Consider the following 18887-nt stretch of genomic DNA (forward strand, 5'->3'; position numbering starts at 1 on the left):
TACTACAAAACCTCTTCTAAAGGCTAATATAGTTAGAATACGCCAAAAGGTATCTAAATATTTCAAACATTCCCTTAACAACAACATGCTTCAAACAACCATACTATCACACTTATACATAATTGTAATTGTTTATTTTTTATCCTGCATGGATTTTTTCCCCATGGCCCAATGATTATTTAATGTCAATACAACAACACTGTATCGTACACTAATGTTGTTTATGAGGGTCAGAAAAAGTAAATGTATATGTAAAATGGTATGCAATTAATGCTCTTAAGCTATTCTGCTTAAAAAGTATGCTATTTCTTTCCCCACAGAAAATGAACCAGAGATTCGTGCTTCATTACTGTATGCAACTTAGTAACCATCCCAAGTATAAACAAATACATCTTCCATAAACTCTACCCTCAATTGTACTGTAATCATAAATACCATATACAGATCAATTATATCATTCCACCATATTACAAACACTTTATAACTCCCACTATATTACCTATAATGTGCATGGAACGGATGGGAGTGCATAGAACGGATGGGAGTGCATGGAACGGATGGGAGTGCACAGAACGGATGGGAGTGCACGGAACGGATGGCAGTGCACGGAATAGATAGGAGTGCACAGAGCGGAAGGGAGCACATGGAGCGGATGGGAGCGCATGGAGGGGATGGGAGCGCATGTAACAGATGGGAGCACATGGAACGGATGGCAGGGCATGGAACGGGTGAGAGGGCATGGAACGGGTTGGAGGGCATGGAACGGGTTGGAGTGCAGGGAACGGGTTGGAGTGCACAGAATGATGAGACGTTGGAATGGAACAGTTTGGAGGGCATAGAACATGTGAAAGAGCTTTGAAAGGAACGGTCTGATTGCTTGAAACGGTCATAATGCACGGAACAGTCAGAGTACATGGAACGGATGAAGCTCATAGAACTATTGGAGTGAGCGCGATCTCAAGTACCTACAGCAAACCACCATATTCACATTTCCACGCTTACTCTCGTCTTTACACCACCACTCAAATAGAACACAGCAATACTATGACACCATTTGGTATAGCTGTTCTCATACCAACATCTGCCTCAAACTCCCCATCACTCTAACTAAACACTGCTGGTTACACCCCCCCCAGCCAGGCGTTCTCCTCAGGCCCAATGCAGCCACAATTCGGTCTGGATAAAACCTGCCAGAACAAACACATACTATTGACCTCTCAAGCACCACCCCTACTGCTAAGAAGCAGCTACTTCACAAATACCACACCAGCTGCACACATATCCGGTGCTCACACGCACCTTTTGACTCTCTCTACTCTCTACTGATTTGAACTTCGGATCCCAAGGGTGTTCAACATACCAGCGCCTTCAGACCATACCAATGGTACATAAGGTGCTATATAAATGCAAAGTAACATAACATATAATTACTAAACGCATATTACTACTGTGCCACAACCACAACAATAGAATAAAACCATATAACAGGTACGTGCAATACACCTTCAAATAACAAAACTCAGCCTGAACCCCCTGCAGTTTAAATAATGTCCGCGGTCACTGAAATTGACTACGGACTCAACAGCATTTGCAAACCCTTTCTTCACCTAGAAAAACATCCCCATATTATCTTTATTCCACTCCCCCACCCTTTCCACCTTCTCTTTTTACCACCAAAAAACCCCAAATTTGGTTTCTAGACTTTTCCTCAGCGCACTATCCATGGACACCGCAACTGGCAGCAGATCCAACATGGCGACCATTTAAAAAAATATGACGCACCTCACACTTTTCACTAACAATTCAGCAGGCGTATCCAATGTCCGTGGACATCATGCCACCTGCTGATTGGTCCAGAGGGCTATACACAGAGCGAATAGGGAAGTGAGTCCACTGACCATACCCAGATATCACTAATTTTCTTGACCTACTTTTTGGCCATTTAATAAAAAAATCCTGGGTGGATTTACATGAAATGTACATAATCACGCTTTTGGGACCAAGCCACCACTCCTGCAGGAAATTTGGTGAAAATCCATCCAGCGGTTTGGGCAGTAGGCATGAGCCAATTTCTTTTTCCATTGCGTCTATTAGTGTTTCCACACATTTTTGGACCACCCCTATAACTTTGCTCTCCCTGGACGAAACTACAACAAACTTCGCAGAATCATTCAGAGGGGGCCATATCATTCTTTGCATAATTTTGTCATGATTTGAAATTATGAAGCACCCAAAAAGTGCTCTTCCTATAAATTGAGCAGCTTAACCATAACTACACTGCCACCACGAGGCTGTGTAATATATATCTCTTTTCCTGAAAATGGAGTCATAAATGTTACGTAGCAATGATAATCCCTGCACGCATGCGCGAGCCAGAACGAGGGCCGAGCATGCAAAGAGAATAAAGGGGAGCCTGTGCGAGCAGTCGCCGCCGGGATCCCATAGCAGTAAGACGTGTCATGGTGTCATTCCTCAGGTACCGTGCTTGTGTTACTGGGAAGCCCCGGGCCCATTTGAAATGCAACATTGGTGATGAGGATTCTAAATATAAGTGATGACATTGTTGTATACGCGTCCTCAGAGGCAAAGCATGTGAAAAGACTCAAGAAGACCCTAGAGAAGATCCGTGATCTGGGGTTAACACTCCACAAAGAGAAGTGTGAATTCTTCAAGGGCAAGATTGAATTCTTCGGATTTGTGTTTCACGCAGGAGGCATTTCCCTTGACCCGGAGAAGGTACGAGAAGGTATGAGATATTAGAGAGGCATCCCCCACGAATCCCCTTCAGACATTCAAAGTTTTCTGGGGATGGTTTATCCTTCTCCGAGCCACTGAGGGCTCTCACGAGAAACTACGCCACCTGGGAGTGGTCCGCCCGGGAGCAGAAGGTGTTTAACCCCATCAAAGCAGCGCTAACAGGGGAAGAAACAATGGCATATTTCGATCTCAAGAAGGAATCTGAACTGGTCGTTGACGCCAGTCCAGTGGGACTGGGAGTGGTGATGTTACAGCCGGATACGCAGGGAGAGATGCGGCCGATAGCATATGCCAGCAAGAGCCTGACTGAAAGAGGTATTCACATATAGAGAGGGAGGCGCTGGCCATTCTGTGGGGCTGCAAACATTTTTGCTTCTACATATTGGGCAAGGCAGTGTCGGTCATTAAGGAAAATAAGGCTTCAATCCCCATCATGGCGGGGGCGTCATCCAAACCTCCCCCACAGATCGAAAGATGGATGTTGTCCCTGATGGAGAACGGAGTGAAGCTTCAATACAGGCCAGGCACGAATTACCCAGCAGACTACCTGTCCCGTCACCCAGAGGTGGACACACGCAGGAATGGCCAGCCGAAGAAGATTGTGCCAATGTAGTCCGTCACATGGTGGGGGCCACCATACCCATAGCATTAATATTGCCAGACCTCGTAGATGCATCTATGGCGGATGAGTGTTTTCAGCTCATAAAGACTGCAATGGTCAGTGCAGACAGGAAGATGGCACTGGCAAATGTAGCACACAGAGAGAAAGGCTCCCAGCAGAACCTACGGGCGCTACAGTGCTCCAGCAACAAGTTATCTGTGTCAGAGGAAGGGTTACTGTTAAGAGGACGGCAGATCGTCATACCATGGAAGCTGGGGGAGAGGGTATTGAAGCTGGCCCACAGCCAGGGCACAGCCAAAACTAAAAGCCACTGAGAGCCAAAGTGTGGTTCCCTGATCTGGAACATCGGGTAGACGAGTATGTACAACAGTGCATCTGGTGCCAAGCTGCTAGCCAGGCAGCGAGAGAACCCTGCATAGAGTCGATGGAGAGAAGTGACAGACCATGGGGCACAGTACATGCCGATTTTGGCTCTACAGGGAGAGACACCTACTTTCTGGCAGTAATCGAACAATGGTCGCAATACCCAGAAATAGAACTGGTTGAGTCCACCGCCAGTGATCACACCATTCAAGCACTGGAGCAAATCTTCGCTACCCATGGGTTCCCCCTTGAACTATGCTCAGACAATGTACCCCCTTTTCAAGGCCAACAATTTGCACAATACATGGAGGAATGTGTAATAAAGCACTGCAAGGTGACACCACTCTGGCCGAGGGCCAACGGAGAAGCTGAGCAGTTTAAACACAGGCTAAACGAAATATTCAGGATCTTCCAGAGTCAAGGAAGGGAACTACGAAAGACCCTATTCCAATTCCTCCACAAGTATTGTGCCATTCCCCATCAATTCACCGGGATGGCCCCAGCAGAGGCCCTTTTCAAGCGGTGCCCCAGAGGACTAATACCAGAAATGGAAGGGCGAGAGCCGGGTACCATCGATGACGGTAAGACACTGGCAGAGCGACAGGCATGCAACAAGCGCAAAAACGCCAGGAGACATCTCCAGCAGCCAACCATTGCAGTGGGAGACACAGTGATAGTGCGCAACCGCCATCCAGAGGGAAAGTTATCATTAACATATGAGCCCAACCCCATGGGCATAACACATGTCAATGGATCGATGGTGACGGCCGCCGATCGAAGAGGAATGGTTACCAAGAACGCATGCTACTACAAGTAAATGGAGGCCCGTCCAGCAGGAGAGAGTCCTACAGAAAGTGAACCAGCGACTCTGGATGCCAGCCAGGCGCCCATGGACAGCGAGGATGGAGGTAACCAGATACCTGCAGACTCTCCACATCCGTTCCAGAGCGACAGCCGAAGGTAGCCAAGTTGGGAGGGTCGCAGATGACCGGCCAGGTTCCGCGACTTCATAATAGACCCAAATCCCTGAGTCACAGGGAGGACGGAATTGACCCACGTTGGGTCGCCATATTGACTGTATGTTTTGCACTAAATGTGGCAGCCCTCTTGGGCCGCTAAATGTTTATTCATGTTATTACTCTGTTTGTTCTTTATGAAAAAGGAGGAATGTTACGGAGTGATGATAATCCCTGCACGCATGCGCGAGCCAGATCGAGATCCACGCATGCACAGAGAATAAAGGGGAGCCCATGCGAGAAGCCGCCGCTGGCATCCGGTAGCAGTAAGGCATGTCCGTGTCATTCCTCAGATACCGTGCTTGTGTTAGTGGGAAGCCCCGGGGCCCATTTAAAATGAAACATTAGCAACGAGGATGCTAAATTAAACAATAGTTACCTGTTGACAGTGCAGTAATGAGTCTGGAGTAATAATAATACATCAAATGACAAAATATAGCATTATAGACACCTAGCTATCAACTATAGATATGTCTTCCACTGCTGGGTTCTGAGTGACATCTGATTGACAGAAAGAATGAAGAATTGTCTAGGATGTCAATTCGGACTTCAAGGTGGAATGTATCATGTAGTTGGAAGATACCAAACTATAATTTGATGCTGTTTAAGGGCCCACCTATGTACGTGCATTTTCCACCATCTGCCTTGTAACTTATTAACCATTTCACAGCAGGTGGAACTGTGAGGTTTGTAGGGACCATATAAAACTAAAACAAAAATAAGTTATCTCTCCCCTTGTACCACTGCAACCCAAAAAGAAAAGAAATAAAAATGTTTGGCAGAGACAATGCTGTGATCTCCTTGCTGAGAAGTCATAGAAGTTGATTATAAATTTCATAATTCTCTGCCATGATGTCACAGTAGGCAGATCCAACATTCAAAAAAGAAATAATAGCTATTGGCCTGCTATGCAAATCATAGATAACAAAGGGAATTACCTTATTTGCTCACAGAGGTTTGCATTTGGCCGATATGGCCAATTTTCTTTAGGCAGTTTTAACCGCAGAAATATTTGGGGGTGGTTTTGGGTTACTGAATCAAAAAGGGGGCTTTGTGGATGGGCTGTGGGGGTCTCCCTCAAACATATTTTTGTGGTCAAAACGCCCCCAAAAAAACTGTCAAATCGGCCGCGGGTGAAGAAATTTGAACAGATCGAACAGATCCTAACAAAGAGGTCTTCTGTGATTAGGTCCAATTAAATACTTGGTTTAATTGTTCTGTATGTTTTTGTTTGCGTCATGTGTGTGGTCAAATTGAAATAAGGGTTATATATACAAAGTTTGATCATATTTTCAATATTCAGTCTGTTCAAAACTTGGATTGTGCAATATGCGTTCTCTTTACATATATTCTGATGCATAATTAAAATGAAATGGAGAGAGATATTTTGTTATAATTATTTTGCCATTGTGCTTGGCATTGTCCTTGGGATGCTTTTTTGCATTGTATTAGGTAACTGTCACGTCATGACTTGACTTACAACCCCAACAGCATACTTTCGGGAAGCTTTGTTGGATAAACACAAGGAGCAGGGAAATGTATCTTTAAATAAAGTTTAAAGAGGGCTATATTTCTAGTGTCATCTATGATTATGTGTGATTAGAATGGGAAAAAAAGATTTCTATATATGAAGTTTGCTACTGTTTTGAATATTTTGTATGGTCAACACTTGGATTCTGTAATATGTGTTTTCTGTCCATATATTTTGATGCTAAATGTTTTTTGTATGATTAAAATGAAAATGAGGTATTTGTCTATTAGTTTTCCATTCTTTTAATTATGTTTGACATTGTCCTTTTGACTTTTTTGTGATTAATTACGCAACTGTCAAGTCATCTCTTGACCTGCAATCACAACAGCATACTGTTGCGAAGCTGGGTGTATCTTCAAACAAAGGTTCATGGGGGCTATATACAGATTTGGGCAAAACTATAAAAAGGCAATGAAAAATGGAAAGAACAAAAGGATGGGTTCTCCTTGGTCTCATACCTAAAGGGAACTCTCCTAAACCACCTATCCTCTTCCTTTCAACGTGTCTCTCTTCCTGAACTTCTGTTATGCATTGCCACATGTTCATACCCACTACCTCGTCCAAGCTCACTATTGTTCGGAAACAGATTCGCCTCCTCTTGCTCTGCTCCTTCTCATCTCTAGAATATTCACAAATTCCCTAATTCTTTCTCTCCAGTGTATCTTAAAACCTCCTCCTTATCTCTCCTGCAAACTTTCTCCTCTTTGTGCCTCCTTCCTTCCCCCTTGATGTTGTCTCTTTCTTTCTCCTTTATATCTCTTCCAGCTTCCCCTCTTGTTCTTCCTCGCTTACTCTCTGGTATCTCCTTCAACCACCTTCCCTTGTGTTTCCTTCCAACCACCACTTTGTATCTCCTTCCCTCCACTTTCATGTTCCTGAAAGCTTCCACTAGAGTGCACCCTCCTCTGTCCATCCTCGATCCACCTATTTCTCCAATACCTCATGCACCTCTCTCCACCTTCCATTTTCTTCTACAATGTTCCAACCCACTTTCTTTACAATGCTCTCATCATTCCTCTCTCCTCCCTCCATTCAATTCTCTCCATGCTCCCTCTTCAGCCTCTCTCAAGTGCCTCCTACACCACTTGCTCATTATCTCCATTCACCCACCCCTATGTCAAAGTGCTTACTCTTCTAGTAGGGCACTAGCCTTTCCCATTGGGAAGTTCTACATACAATGGAGACCCCGGTCACCAATGTTCGTGGATTTAACAGGACTGGACCATCGATTTCCCAGTATTGATGTCACCTGCTTGTAATGCAACTCTGCAGGAGTGTGCTGAGACACAGAGGTGATTTCATGCATGTGCCTAGTGCACTACTGAGCAGACTGCCCTTGTGCATTCTCTCCCAGCCTGATAATATTCACGATTGCTGGGCAAACAATGTCTGCCACATGCTGCCAGTGGGTTTCACAGTATCAGTATGATACTAAAATGTTCTCCTCTACTTATTCTGCCCTAAAGAGGAACTATACCTTAATGGCCCTTAGTGCACTGTCTTGTTCCCTGCACAGTATTATCCCTTAAAGGGATAGGGGATTTATGTGTGCACTACTTGTAACAGTCCTCTCCCTTAGTCAGAGAGCAAAGCGAGGTGGTCCAGCGAGTCATGAATTAAGATCCAACAGAATGTATCCGCAACTGTCAAAGGAATATTGACATTGTAAATGGCTGGTACACACATACAGTCTAAAAAGATGGTGATGAGGAACTACCCACAGGTTAAGGTCATGGTATGGTAGGAGGTTAGGTATCTAACAAGGCTTAGGGATAGACTACATAGATCCAAGTAGGATAGAAGAAGTAAGTATTTTCATTGGAATGCAAATACAATAGAAGTACACAATGATCCTTGATAACATGGGGACAGATGTGGAAAGGCACAAAGCCTCCATCGCACAAAGAAGCATTATGTTAGTCAGACAAAATGATGTACACTGACATATGGTTGATAGTTTCCACACATCATTTAAAAATAGCAAGATTCAAATGAAAACATTTAAAAAAAGAGGTACGCATATATAGTGTTGACACCATTACTATCCTCAAACCAATTTTTAAATAGCGTTAACATTTTAAATAAAACAATGTCACATGGTGAAGAATGAGATTTATTTTTAAAGTTTAATATAGGGCTAATCGAAGATCTTGCAGCATGAACTGTCCATTGAAGCCCATCAGGGGTCAGCAATGTGAAACTTATAACAGTATTGAGCTCTCTCTGGATTTGTCATTTTATTACAAACAAAATAATAACAGAAATCCTAACTAAACCTACTCTACCAGGGGATTCCCTACCTATTATAAGATCTATGGGAAAACTTCCTAGCATTCACAAAACAAACCCTCACTTTAAACAATATAAACATTCAACAACTAAATGCAACACAATAAAAAGCTTATCAAACATCCAGTGTCTTGGATGACATCTCGTGGTCCTGGGTGGATCTTGCTACCTCAAAAAATGTCCCAAAGTCAATGTTCTCCATGGAACAAAAAGTCTTAACTAAAGTCTTGAAAAATTCCAAAGAAACAAAAAGTTCACACCAATAAAATCCACTGGCCAAAGTCTCTTCTTTGTTTGGTGAAATACTTCTCTCTTTAGAGTTCCACATAGAATTAACACCACCAATGGAGTTTCTTGGACAACTTCCTTTCAAGAAAGAATAGATGAAATGGACAAAAGTATCTTCTCCCACTTTGACAACAACTTCTTCACTTTCAGATTCTGCTGTATCTTATGTATAAATTGTGAGGATGTTCACGCTTGAGATTTACTCCTCTCGCAGCAACTTCCTTCTGTGATGTACCTGTGAGAATAAGTTCCTTTGCCGCACAGTTAGCTTCAACAGTTTTGCCAAATACTGACAGCCAGAGTCCTGGTACTGCTACTACAATTTCTACTGCTCTGCAATGTGCTGCTACTATGGCAACTTCAAGGATGGACAATTCTGCAAGACATATTCTACCTCCACAGGTTGGCAAAGCACTCTTCCTTCTATACCTTAAAAAAGGGCAGCCTCCTTTGCCTGTCTTGCAGCTACCATATAATATGCTTCAGGCTTCTAGACTACTTATAATCTTTCCAGTCTTTGCCATGCAGATAAAAAAACAACTTTGGTGAACAAGAACCAAGCTCCTTTCCCCAGCTTTATATACACCTGGTCATCAATATTTTACCCTAAAGTGGTTGTGCCACTCTCCTAGCTTTGGATAAAGACTCTTGGCTAAAAATACATTAATCAACTTAAGAACACTGGTGTACAGTTCGTATATGCGTTGGATTTTACTTTCATAGAGATCCATCTATGGGCTTCGGTAATGTTTGTTCTGGCTTCAGCTTCTACTACTTCTACAAATGCCTGCTTCTACCTTTGATGTGTTGCGAAGATGTGTATCTTTAATGGAAACCAAAATTAGGCACACGTGATTTCCTTTTAGTATTAAACTGCCACTTCAAAGAGTAACGCATTCCCCATTTTCAGTCAGCACTCAGCCTCCAAGGTATCGGGAAACATTGTCTCATGCATGCGGTCCCTTTAAACATCACTTGCAATGCTTCAGGAAACTTTGTTTAGCTTCAATTAGGGTCCCAGCAGCATTCTCTGTGTTAACCAGAGAAACGCAACCGCTCGGCAACAAAGTATTACTTATGTTAGGGAAAGCAAAGCTTTTCATCACATGCAAGCTTTTCAGTTAAACACGTGCTACTTTCCCATTAGTCAAAGGAATTCCCACTTCTATTATTGATTTCTGCTCGCTCATAACTCAACGTGAGTGCAATTAAAATCTGTCTACAGTTACCAGCAAGGAACGTCTGCTTCTGAGTAGTGTGGAGCTTCTTTTTTTGACTCACAAATAAAAATGCCTGTGGGCTGCTGCAGCTTCCCAACTTTGTTTCTTCTCCTGTTACTGCTGCAGGGGCAATCTTGGGATCCACGTGCCTCTGATGCATTGGTGTCTCTGATGAGGCCTCATTAAGGGTCAGCCTCCTACTCTGCACATGGGCCTTAGGAACAACATCAACTTCGGCTCTGTATGAGATGCCCTGGAAAGACTGCCTGCTGCTTCATTTCTCTCCAGTGCTGCCACAGCTATTATTCAGGGGTTGTGAGCACAGGACCAACTCAGTTTGCAATTGAAAGTTGCTTCTACTCCGGCATCCCTGTTGTGGCCACTCTTATGTGTGACTCACTAGCTAAGTGCTCTGGCTCTTCTGCGACTTCCCATCTTCCAGCCCTTTATGCCCCTCATGTGGGCTGATTAGAATCAGGTGCAGGCTATTATGATTAATTGCCTGATCTTGTTTGGAGTCATTAGGCTTGCCTACCTTACCTGGACTACTACCTGCTGCTTTAGCCCACTCATTCTTCCCAGTCCATAAAGGATTCTGGGATTGTAGTTTGATTTAGACAAATTTAATGTATCTAATTCTTCAAAGGATGTTAAAATGAATTTTCTTCCTCAGATTTAATTAAGAGAAGAAGGATGAGGTTTAACCCATTTAGATACAGAAGGGACAGAAAAGGTTACATGTTCATCGCTCCTGGTGGAATACTTTTGATCTTGTGGAGGATAGTGGATCATAGATGTATAAAAGATTAGTTTCTTGGGTTCACCACAACACGGGGTCACTCTTTCAGGTTTTACCTTTTTACCCATAACAGAGGTTTGAGAGATACCAAAATGTCAATAAGCCAATTTCTCCTTTAAGTTTGGGTTAACAGTATTCCTTGACAAGGAAAAATACTGTTGGCCTCATTCTGAGTACGGCGGTAGGGGGTTACTAGCACCTGTAAGGATGCCGGTGCCGTTAACCCCCTACTGCCCCATTCCGAGGTCCCTTAGCGGGAGCTGCTAAGGGACCAAGGAGCTAATAATGGGCCTGCTATTTGCGGGCCCGTTATTAGCTCCTTCCCCATTCCCATTGAGCCCTCTGGGGGCTCGAATGGGAATGGTATTCAGAATGGGGACTTACTGGTCCGCCAAGGTCGGAATCTCCCGGTAACTCCTCATTCTGACACCACGGACCCGGACATGGGTTTGGAGGCAGCCATGGTGCTATTATCACCATGGCTGCCTCCAAAATTGTAATGACCCCCTGTGTCTCACCCTGTGCAATCTCCCTACTTCCCTGGGCCTGGTCTCCACTCAGGTGATCTTCCCGCAGTGCGCCACCAGAGGATTGGGATCAGGAAGCATCTACCTTCTCTTGGCCACCTGGCAGGAGACTCTAGTCAGTGTTCTAGTGGGGGACAGGCAGAATTCTCCACAAGCCTCAGCCATCTCTCAGATGTGCAACGAGCACAAAACCATCACCTCTTTCAAACAACGTCAGAATATTGCATTTGGTTGACTTACCTACCTCTTTATAGGTTTCTTCATTAATCTCAACCGTTTTCACAGTCTCAACATCTTCCAAAATCATGTTCAAATTCTGATCATAAGCATTTAGTATGCCTCAGAGTTCGCTGTCATTTCGCTGACAACACTTTCACTAATTATGCTGACGACACCCAGCTTATCCTGGGACTTGGAGACTATGATGCTGATCTTACTAGTTTGAAACAGCGTCTATGATATTATCCAGCGCTGAATGACTCATAATTTACTGGCACTGAATAATGATAAGACAGAACTTATGATTGTAGGCTCGCCTCAACGAATTTTAAAACTTGAAGAGCTGTACTCCCATTTTCTTATCTCAAACTGTCCTATTGCAGTCAGTTCCCATGTTAAAACTCTTGGTGTTATACTAGACTCTGGTCTTACCATGAATCAACATTTTTCACAAATACAATCCTCATGTTCATACATTAATACACTTTTGAGACATATCAAGCCTTATTTGTCTCTGGAACATATTGCCTCATTAGCTGTGGCACTTGTTAGTTCATCCCTGGATTATTGTAACAGCCTTTTGGACTGGCACTTAAAAAAAAAAACCTCAACAGCCTTCAGGTAGTCAAAATATGCAGTCAGAACAATCTGTAAACTGGGCCCGCATGATCATGCCACTGAGTCAAGATGTGAATTACACTGGCTGCCTAGTCGCCCACCACATTTCTCATAACATCTTGACCTTGTCATGTAAATGCCTTACCAACCAAGCAACCAGCTATCTGGCTAATAGATTAAGAATTAGTCTTTCTATTCACACTCTTAGGTCCAGCGAGAAACTTAACCTTTATGTATCTCAGCATAAGATGAGAAACTTTGGTGGCCAATCCTTCTCCGTTCAGACCCTATTCTTTGGAACTCCATACCTGTCATCATCTGCGTCACATCCAGTCTTGCAGTCTTCAAAAAAGCTGTAAAGACATTCTTTTTTTATTCCAATGATTAGACTGGAACTCTTTCGGTCTTGCTGTCTTGGTCCTGGTCCTGACCTCTTCTATTGGCCTCTTTCTTGCAGCGCACTGAGGCCTTTGGGCGTGTTGCGCCTTGTAAGAATTTAATAACATAACATTTCTCATGTTCACATAGATTCAGTCATCTAAACGCAGCCTGATCAGAGCCACATGCTCTTCTACGGTGTTTGTGGTTTGTTGCTACTCCACATCGTCAGCCATCTTTCAACTGCAGCACTGTGAAACCGCACACTCCTACTGATATGATATGATATTTTATTTATATCGTGCTCATACACAAGTGTTTCAGAGCATGACAAGGCAAGGGAGGGGAACAACGGAGGACAGAACAACGATTTATCTTACTAGGCCCAGTAACATTGAAAACGCGCAAAGGCAGGGGATAGGGAAGGGGGAACGTGCAAGGGAGAGGTAAGGAGTGGAAAGTGCTGAGCAAGGGATAAAACAACAACAACTGGTAGTGCAGCCAGCAAGGTGGCAAGTGCAATGTTAAAGCACAGACATAGGGTGTCTGATAAGTGCAGGTAAGGGGACTGTAGGGTTAGAGATACAGACCCAGGTGCAACTGTTGCCAGGAAGCAGTGCTGGGTGGGCAGGGACCTGGGCCCAAAAATCAGAGGGTAACCAGGTACCCGGTGCCAAACCAGACAGATCAGCGGGGGAGAGGAAGAGCAAAGACAGAAGCAAAGAGGAAGGTCTTGAGGTGCTTCTGGAACCGAAGATAGTTGTCAAGTTTCAGAGAGGCAAGAGGCTGTTCCAGAGGGAGGCCCCAGCTGAGGAAAGCGATCTACCCCCAACTTGTTGCTTGGAGAAGCGACTGACCCTGAGGGAGTTGGAGGTGGAGGAGCGAAGAGCTCGAGTAGGAAGGTATTTACAAAGAGAGAGTTGAAAGTATTATAGACAGAACCAAAAAACTTCAAACAGCCAATACAATACAGCAGGGGATGAAATATAACAAAGTCTGAGACACCAATTGTAGGAAGGAAAAGAAGACCATGGTGCAGGAGGAAATACAGGTTGTGAGACAAGCATGGTATCAAGAGAGACACAGACTCAAGTTTTATATTTGCCAAACCTTTATTTACTACAATGCTGGTGTTGGTGTAATACCTAACTGGTTCTAACTCTAAAGGGATGGGTCCCTCAAATGATGTTGCTAAGGGCCGTCCATGTCTGAAAGTCCAAAATCAAAATACGTCTGTGTCTAAACCTGTGCTTGCCCTCACTCTCTGATAAAATTTGGTAGGAAGCCACAAAATATATACTTATACTCTGTTCAACAATTCCCAATTTCTTCAGTTACTGGGGGATTCCCTTCCCCAAGCTTCAATCCTTCCAAGTTTCAAATAAAACACAAATATAACACTATTTCTTCCAGGGTTCTCTGGGTATCCCTTCCCCAAGCTTATGACTCTTTGTTTCACCAAATAAAAAAATCACCTCTGTTAGGCCTCTTAGAGTTCCCTTCCCCAAGCTCCGGTCCTTTAAGATCCAAACATGAGTCCAGTTTCAATCACAAAATTCAACTTGTCAAGATGTGCCTTTCTGTTATTTATAGTTCCTTTCACACACAACCTTCTCATGGGGTAATATCAGAGACTTTTGAAAACGCTAGGTTCTTGGCTCATCCTAAGCGTGTGCACTCTGATCTTTGGCCCCTCTCTGCATTTCCTGTACTTGCTTCTCTTCTATCCTTTTGTCTTCCAGGTGCTCCCTGCACCCCTTGGTTATCTTTCACTTTGTTGTGCACACTTGCACCTTCTTTGTCTTGCTTTTCTCTCGGCTTGCCGTGCCCCTGGCACCTTCCCTTTGGATTGATTTTCTCTTCACTGTGCCTCTTGCACATTAATTTCTTTGCTTTTGTGCATCCTTGAATCTTTGCATTTTCTTTCCATGCCTCTTGCACACTTGTTTCACTCTCCGATGCTCACTTGCACCTTCACTTCACTTTTGGGTCGCTCATACCCTTCTTGTTTACTTTATTTTGCTTTCCAGTGCTCACTTGCACCTTTCCTTCACTTTCGGGTCACTCGCACCCTTCTTTTTTACCTTCAAGTCTTTTTCTTCCATTATGCTCCCTCAGTGTCTCTCTCTCTTGCTTTCTTTTTTACTTTCTGCTACCTTTCTTGCTTTCCGCTTCATGCGACTTGCAAATTCTGTCTTTCTCCCTTCCGGTTCCAGCTAGCTGCACGCTCCTGAGTTTCTCTCACTTTCCCTTGAAACTCTCCGGGTAGCATTGCGCTGGTGAACGGTCTTCTCAGGACAAATGGGATCGAGGTCAGGGTCTCACACCTGCCCCTCAGACCCCCTTGGGACGGCACATGTTCCAAGGGAACAATCACTCTTCCACACACCACCAGCAGGGCACAGACTGCCTCAATCCGGCTCCCTGGAGCTATGGCTCCCTGGGCATGCTGCTGCCCCTCACAAACACTGGGCCAGCGTCTTGGCATTCTGTTCTCCTTCGGATCCTCCAGACTCCTCTACCTTCAGCTCCCTGCTCCTTGGCTTCTAGGCTTCCTTCAGGATTCACAGCTTGCGCGCCTGATTGTGCAAAACCCCACCTTTTATGCTTAAAACAAGAGTCAAGTGGAGTCAGGTGAAGTATTAATTGTGAAATGTCTGACCCTGCCTGACCCTATGAATGGGACAACCTAATGGTAGTAGGTGGTAGTCGTTCTTTTGTTTCTCAAGGTGTTTCATGCAGGTATTCTTCACTACTCTCAGTTGCCTATTCTTCTATCCAGTATTTTTCAGGAATGGGGAGGGGGAGATGGAATGGGATTGTGAATATCCCATGAAAGCTGAGGAAGGGGTTTCAGATGGGAAATGGGGAGAGGGGGAATATGTCTCGTCATTGAGTATTCTCTGCCCAATCCCCTGTGACCCTCCACTCAGGTGATCCTCCCTCGCTTGTCCACCCCCAAGGTCAGGATTCAAAAGCGATGGCCCTTCCCTGGCCACCTGAAAGGAAGATCCCGGGGGAGTAGGTGGGGCCACACCATCAGGTTTCTCACAAGGTAAACAATAGACACAGCAAGAACAAACAAATAACAGGGATAATTTGACCGTAATAGTGCATGGTCTGCCAAAGTCATCAACAACAAAGCAAGCAACCACAGGTAAAATCTGTTAGATACCCCCAAAAAAGGAATGAGATCAAGGCTCATGACCTGGCTAAAACCTTCTGACAAAAACGAACGCAAAATATAGCAGCAAAAGCTTTTTGAGGAGCTCTGATATTTGGCAAGAACCAGGCGCAGATGCCCAGGGGCATAGTTTCATTCCTGTTGATGGCAAATATATGGATAGATGCATTTCCCGGAATTTGCACTCTACATTGATAAGGAGGAGAGACACCTGTTGAGCTGTTGCTAAAAGAGACTTCCAGCTGCAGATCCATTCTTGAAGTAAACATCCCCTAAGCTGTCACACCTGATGGCCACATGGTGTTTAATGAAAAAGGACATGACGATTACTGAACCTGTGGGGCTCCCACATCACCACCTTCAGGATCAAGACAGGTTGGGTTGAATCAAAAATCTAACATAACAAATTAAAATATTTAGGTAGAAAATACCTTTAAATGCTTAATTAATTAAACGTTGAACTTATTCAAGTCAAAATTGAGTTACAACTTTCACCATATGTTGGATTCAATGACCTGCACATGTGCCATTTTTGCTCTAGTGGCTATACATTTTCTGACAGGCAAATTCTGAATAATACAAACCAGTCTTTTAAAGTCCCACACAACATGCAATAGCTCTGAGGTTTCTATTTATTTTAGTTGAAAATGCATATTGTGATTTTGTAATCACATTACTTTAAAATAGACTCAACTTTACCTGCCCGATGCATTTGCAGTCTTTGTGGAAGTTAACATATTCCATTTCTTTGCTATACATTCCGATTGCTATGTTTTTAGACTCTCTGTCAGCACCTTTAAACTTAAGACCAGCAATGTTGTCAAATAGTTTCACAAGATGATGTGTGACCTGGAAAAATAAGCCATAATGTGATCATACTCATTATCTGTATAGCCTTTACAATACACAATCAAAATATATTACAGAATAAAACAGTCGGTGCTGAGATCCCACAATAGAGCTTCTTTCATGCACCCAATCATCAGAGCTATATAATGCGGGCCTATCCTTGGTGTCGGTGTTGTTGAAAAAGACAAAATGTGAGAGATTTGCAAAGTTAGGAAATGTTGTGGGCATTCCGAGCTGATACCAGGATCAAGTTCCAGAGGGTGTGTGCATGACAAGAAAAGGATTATTTCTGGGTCCTCTCTTTGAGGACGAGTTGTGATTTCGGATCGATATGCTGTGCATGGTAAATGTGCCACCAGATATGACTTAGCTGGCAGTTATGATGGTGTGCCATGTGTGAGTGCCTTGTAGATGATACATGCAGTTTTGAGCACAGTATCCTGGACTGGAGAGGAATCCAATTTAGTTTGATTAGGACGGGGGTAATTTGTCTCAAATTACACGCACCTGTAATAAGACATGCTGCAGCGTGGTGGACAGCTTTTAGGGGAGCCAAGCGAGATATCAAGAGCCCTGTCAAGAGGGCATTTCTTCAATCGATGTGCAAGAATACAAGGCCTGCACTACAGCCCAGAAGTCCTGCGTTGGGATGAAGGGTTGATTTTGTGAAGGGTGGACAGGCAGTTTGGGCATTCTTGACTATGAGTTTCTGTAAAGACCAGCTGCTGTCAATTGGGAATGTTGAGTGGTGTCAATGGTGAAGCTTAAAGATTTTGCTTAATCTAAGAGTTACAGATCTAATCCTTCTAGGCGCATATCATTGAGATATTGGTGGGAAAGTTGTTGTTTAGTAGGGCGAACAATGAGCAGGAATGTGGTCTTGGATGGGCTAAGTGTGAGGTAGGCAGTCAACATCAAGGACTGGACAATGGCTAGGTAATCGCAGACATGAATGATGTCCTATGTGATTTCTACTCTCATTCACAACTGGGTATCATCTGCATACTGGTCAATGGCTATATCTGGATATATATGTTTAGATGGAACTAATGAATTTCTAGCAGTTTCTTTAACCTTTAAGCTGTTATGTTCTAGAGGCTTTCTTGTTGTTTCATCAAATCTCCATACATTTCTTGGTATAACTCATCCACATTTTTAACCACCTTTAAATAAAAATATCTAAAATGACTTTTACTTGCAAGATCCTGACCCTTCATATTCCAAGCCATAACATTGGTATTCCAATATGTCTACAAGCAGATGTTTCAACATATTCTCAAATAATATTTTCAATGTAAAAGGGGAATACTCTATTTATCAAAAATGTTCCAGCAGCATCAACTGCCAAGAACTCTTAGATAAGCAATATCAATAAATAATACAAACAACCCAACTTCGGAAATCCAAAACTAGCTTAAGTTTACTTTCATAAGAAGGAAAATCAGCAAGTTCAATAACTGATTTATTAAGATGCCCTCACAGCTCCAGTGCTTCCAACCTTCTACTTCTGAGCCCACTGGTATGCCCAGGTGTTTATTCTGTTTGTATACTCTATTTGTACTCAATGTGATGCCTAGACCATTCTGTAACCCAGGTCAACCCGTTACAACAATTGTTTATCTATGCCTGTCATGTCTGTCTCCTAGTGTGTAACATGTACTAAGTTTTCCAGCGCCCAGTTACCTCAGGGTTAGGTGTGCGATACACAAATAATAAACAAATCATTTTGTAACAAGATAGCATAATAACTAAGGGAACAATAAAAATGCATATATTTCAAGAAGAATTCCAAGACAACGTAGTGGCATGTAACTATTTTAATTTAGGGGGCTATTTGCAAGTACAGTGCCAACTGAAAGTGGGATCTTCCCACAAGAAATTACCTTTGAGCAAATTTCTGAGTGTATGCAGTCCCTGAGATAACGACTAACCTCTCCTCCTCTGGTGTTACAGATTTACAGGTGTCCCAAACCCTGTTAATTCATCTAGACTAGTTGCAGGTGTCCTGGGCTGCTGTGCCCCATGACTAACTCTGGAGCTAAGTCCTGCACCTAGAAGGGTCAGTGATTGTAATCAGATGGGAGAAGTCGAGAGGGGCCCTTGGCCTGGCTACGTAGCATAGACTTTTTCCACTGCAATTCTCTGAATTGACAACCATTTCCCTGTCACCATCTCAGTTCTACTTTCACCGACATGGCCAATTGAACCTTCATATTCTCTCTCAATC

The 18887-nt window shown here is 43.5% G+C and overlaps 1 protein-coding gene across 1 annotated transcript in view; it reads right to left on the bottom strand.

Moving 5' to 3' along the window:
- DNAH11 (dynein axonemal heavy chain 11) overlaps positions 1-18887 on the bottom strand; it is a 4227155-nt gene that overhangs the window by 2315497 nt on the left and 1892771 nt on the right. The window contains exon 29 of the mRNA XM_069648254.1: positions 16511-16660. Within this exon, the coding sequence (XP_069504355.1) occupies positions 16511-16660 (150 nt within the window). The remainder of the gene's footprint in view (positions 1-16510; positions 16661-18887) is intronic.

The sequence above is a fragment of the Ambystoma mexicanum genome, chromosome 2q, assembly GCF_040938575.1.
Source record: "Ambystoma mexicanum isolate Mex_15411 chromosome 2q, UKY_AmexF1_1, whole genome shotgun sequence".
NCBI lineage: Eukaryota > Metazoa > Chordata > Amphibia > Caudata > Ambystomatidae > Ambystoma > Ambystoma mexicanum.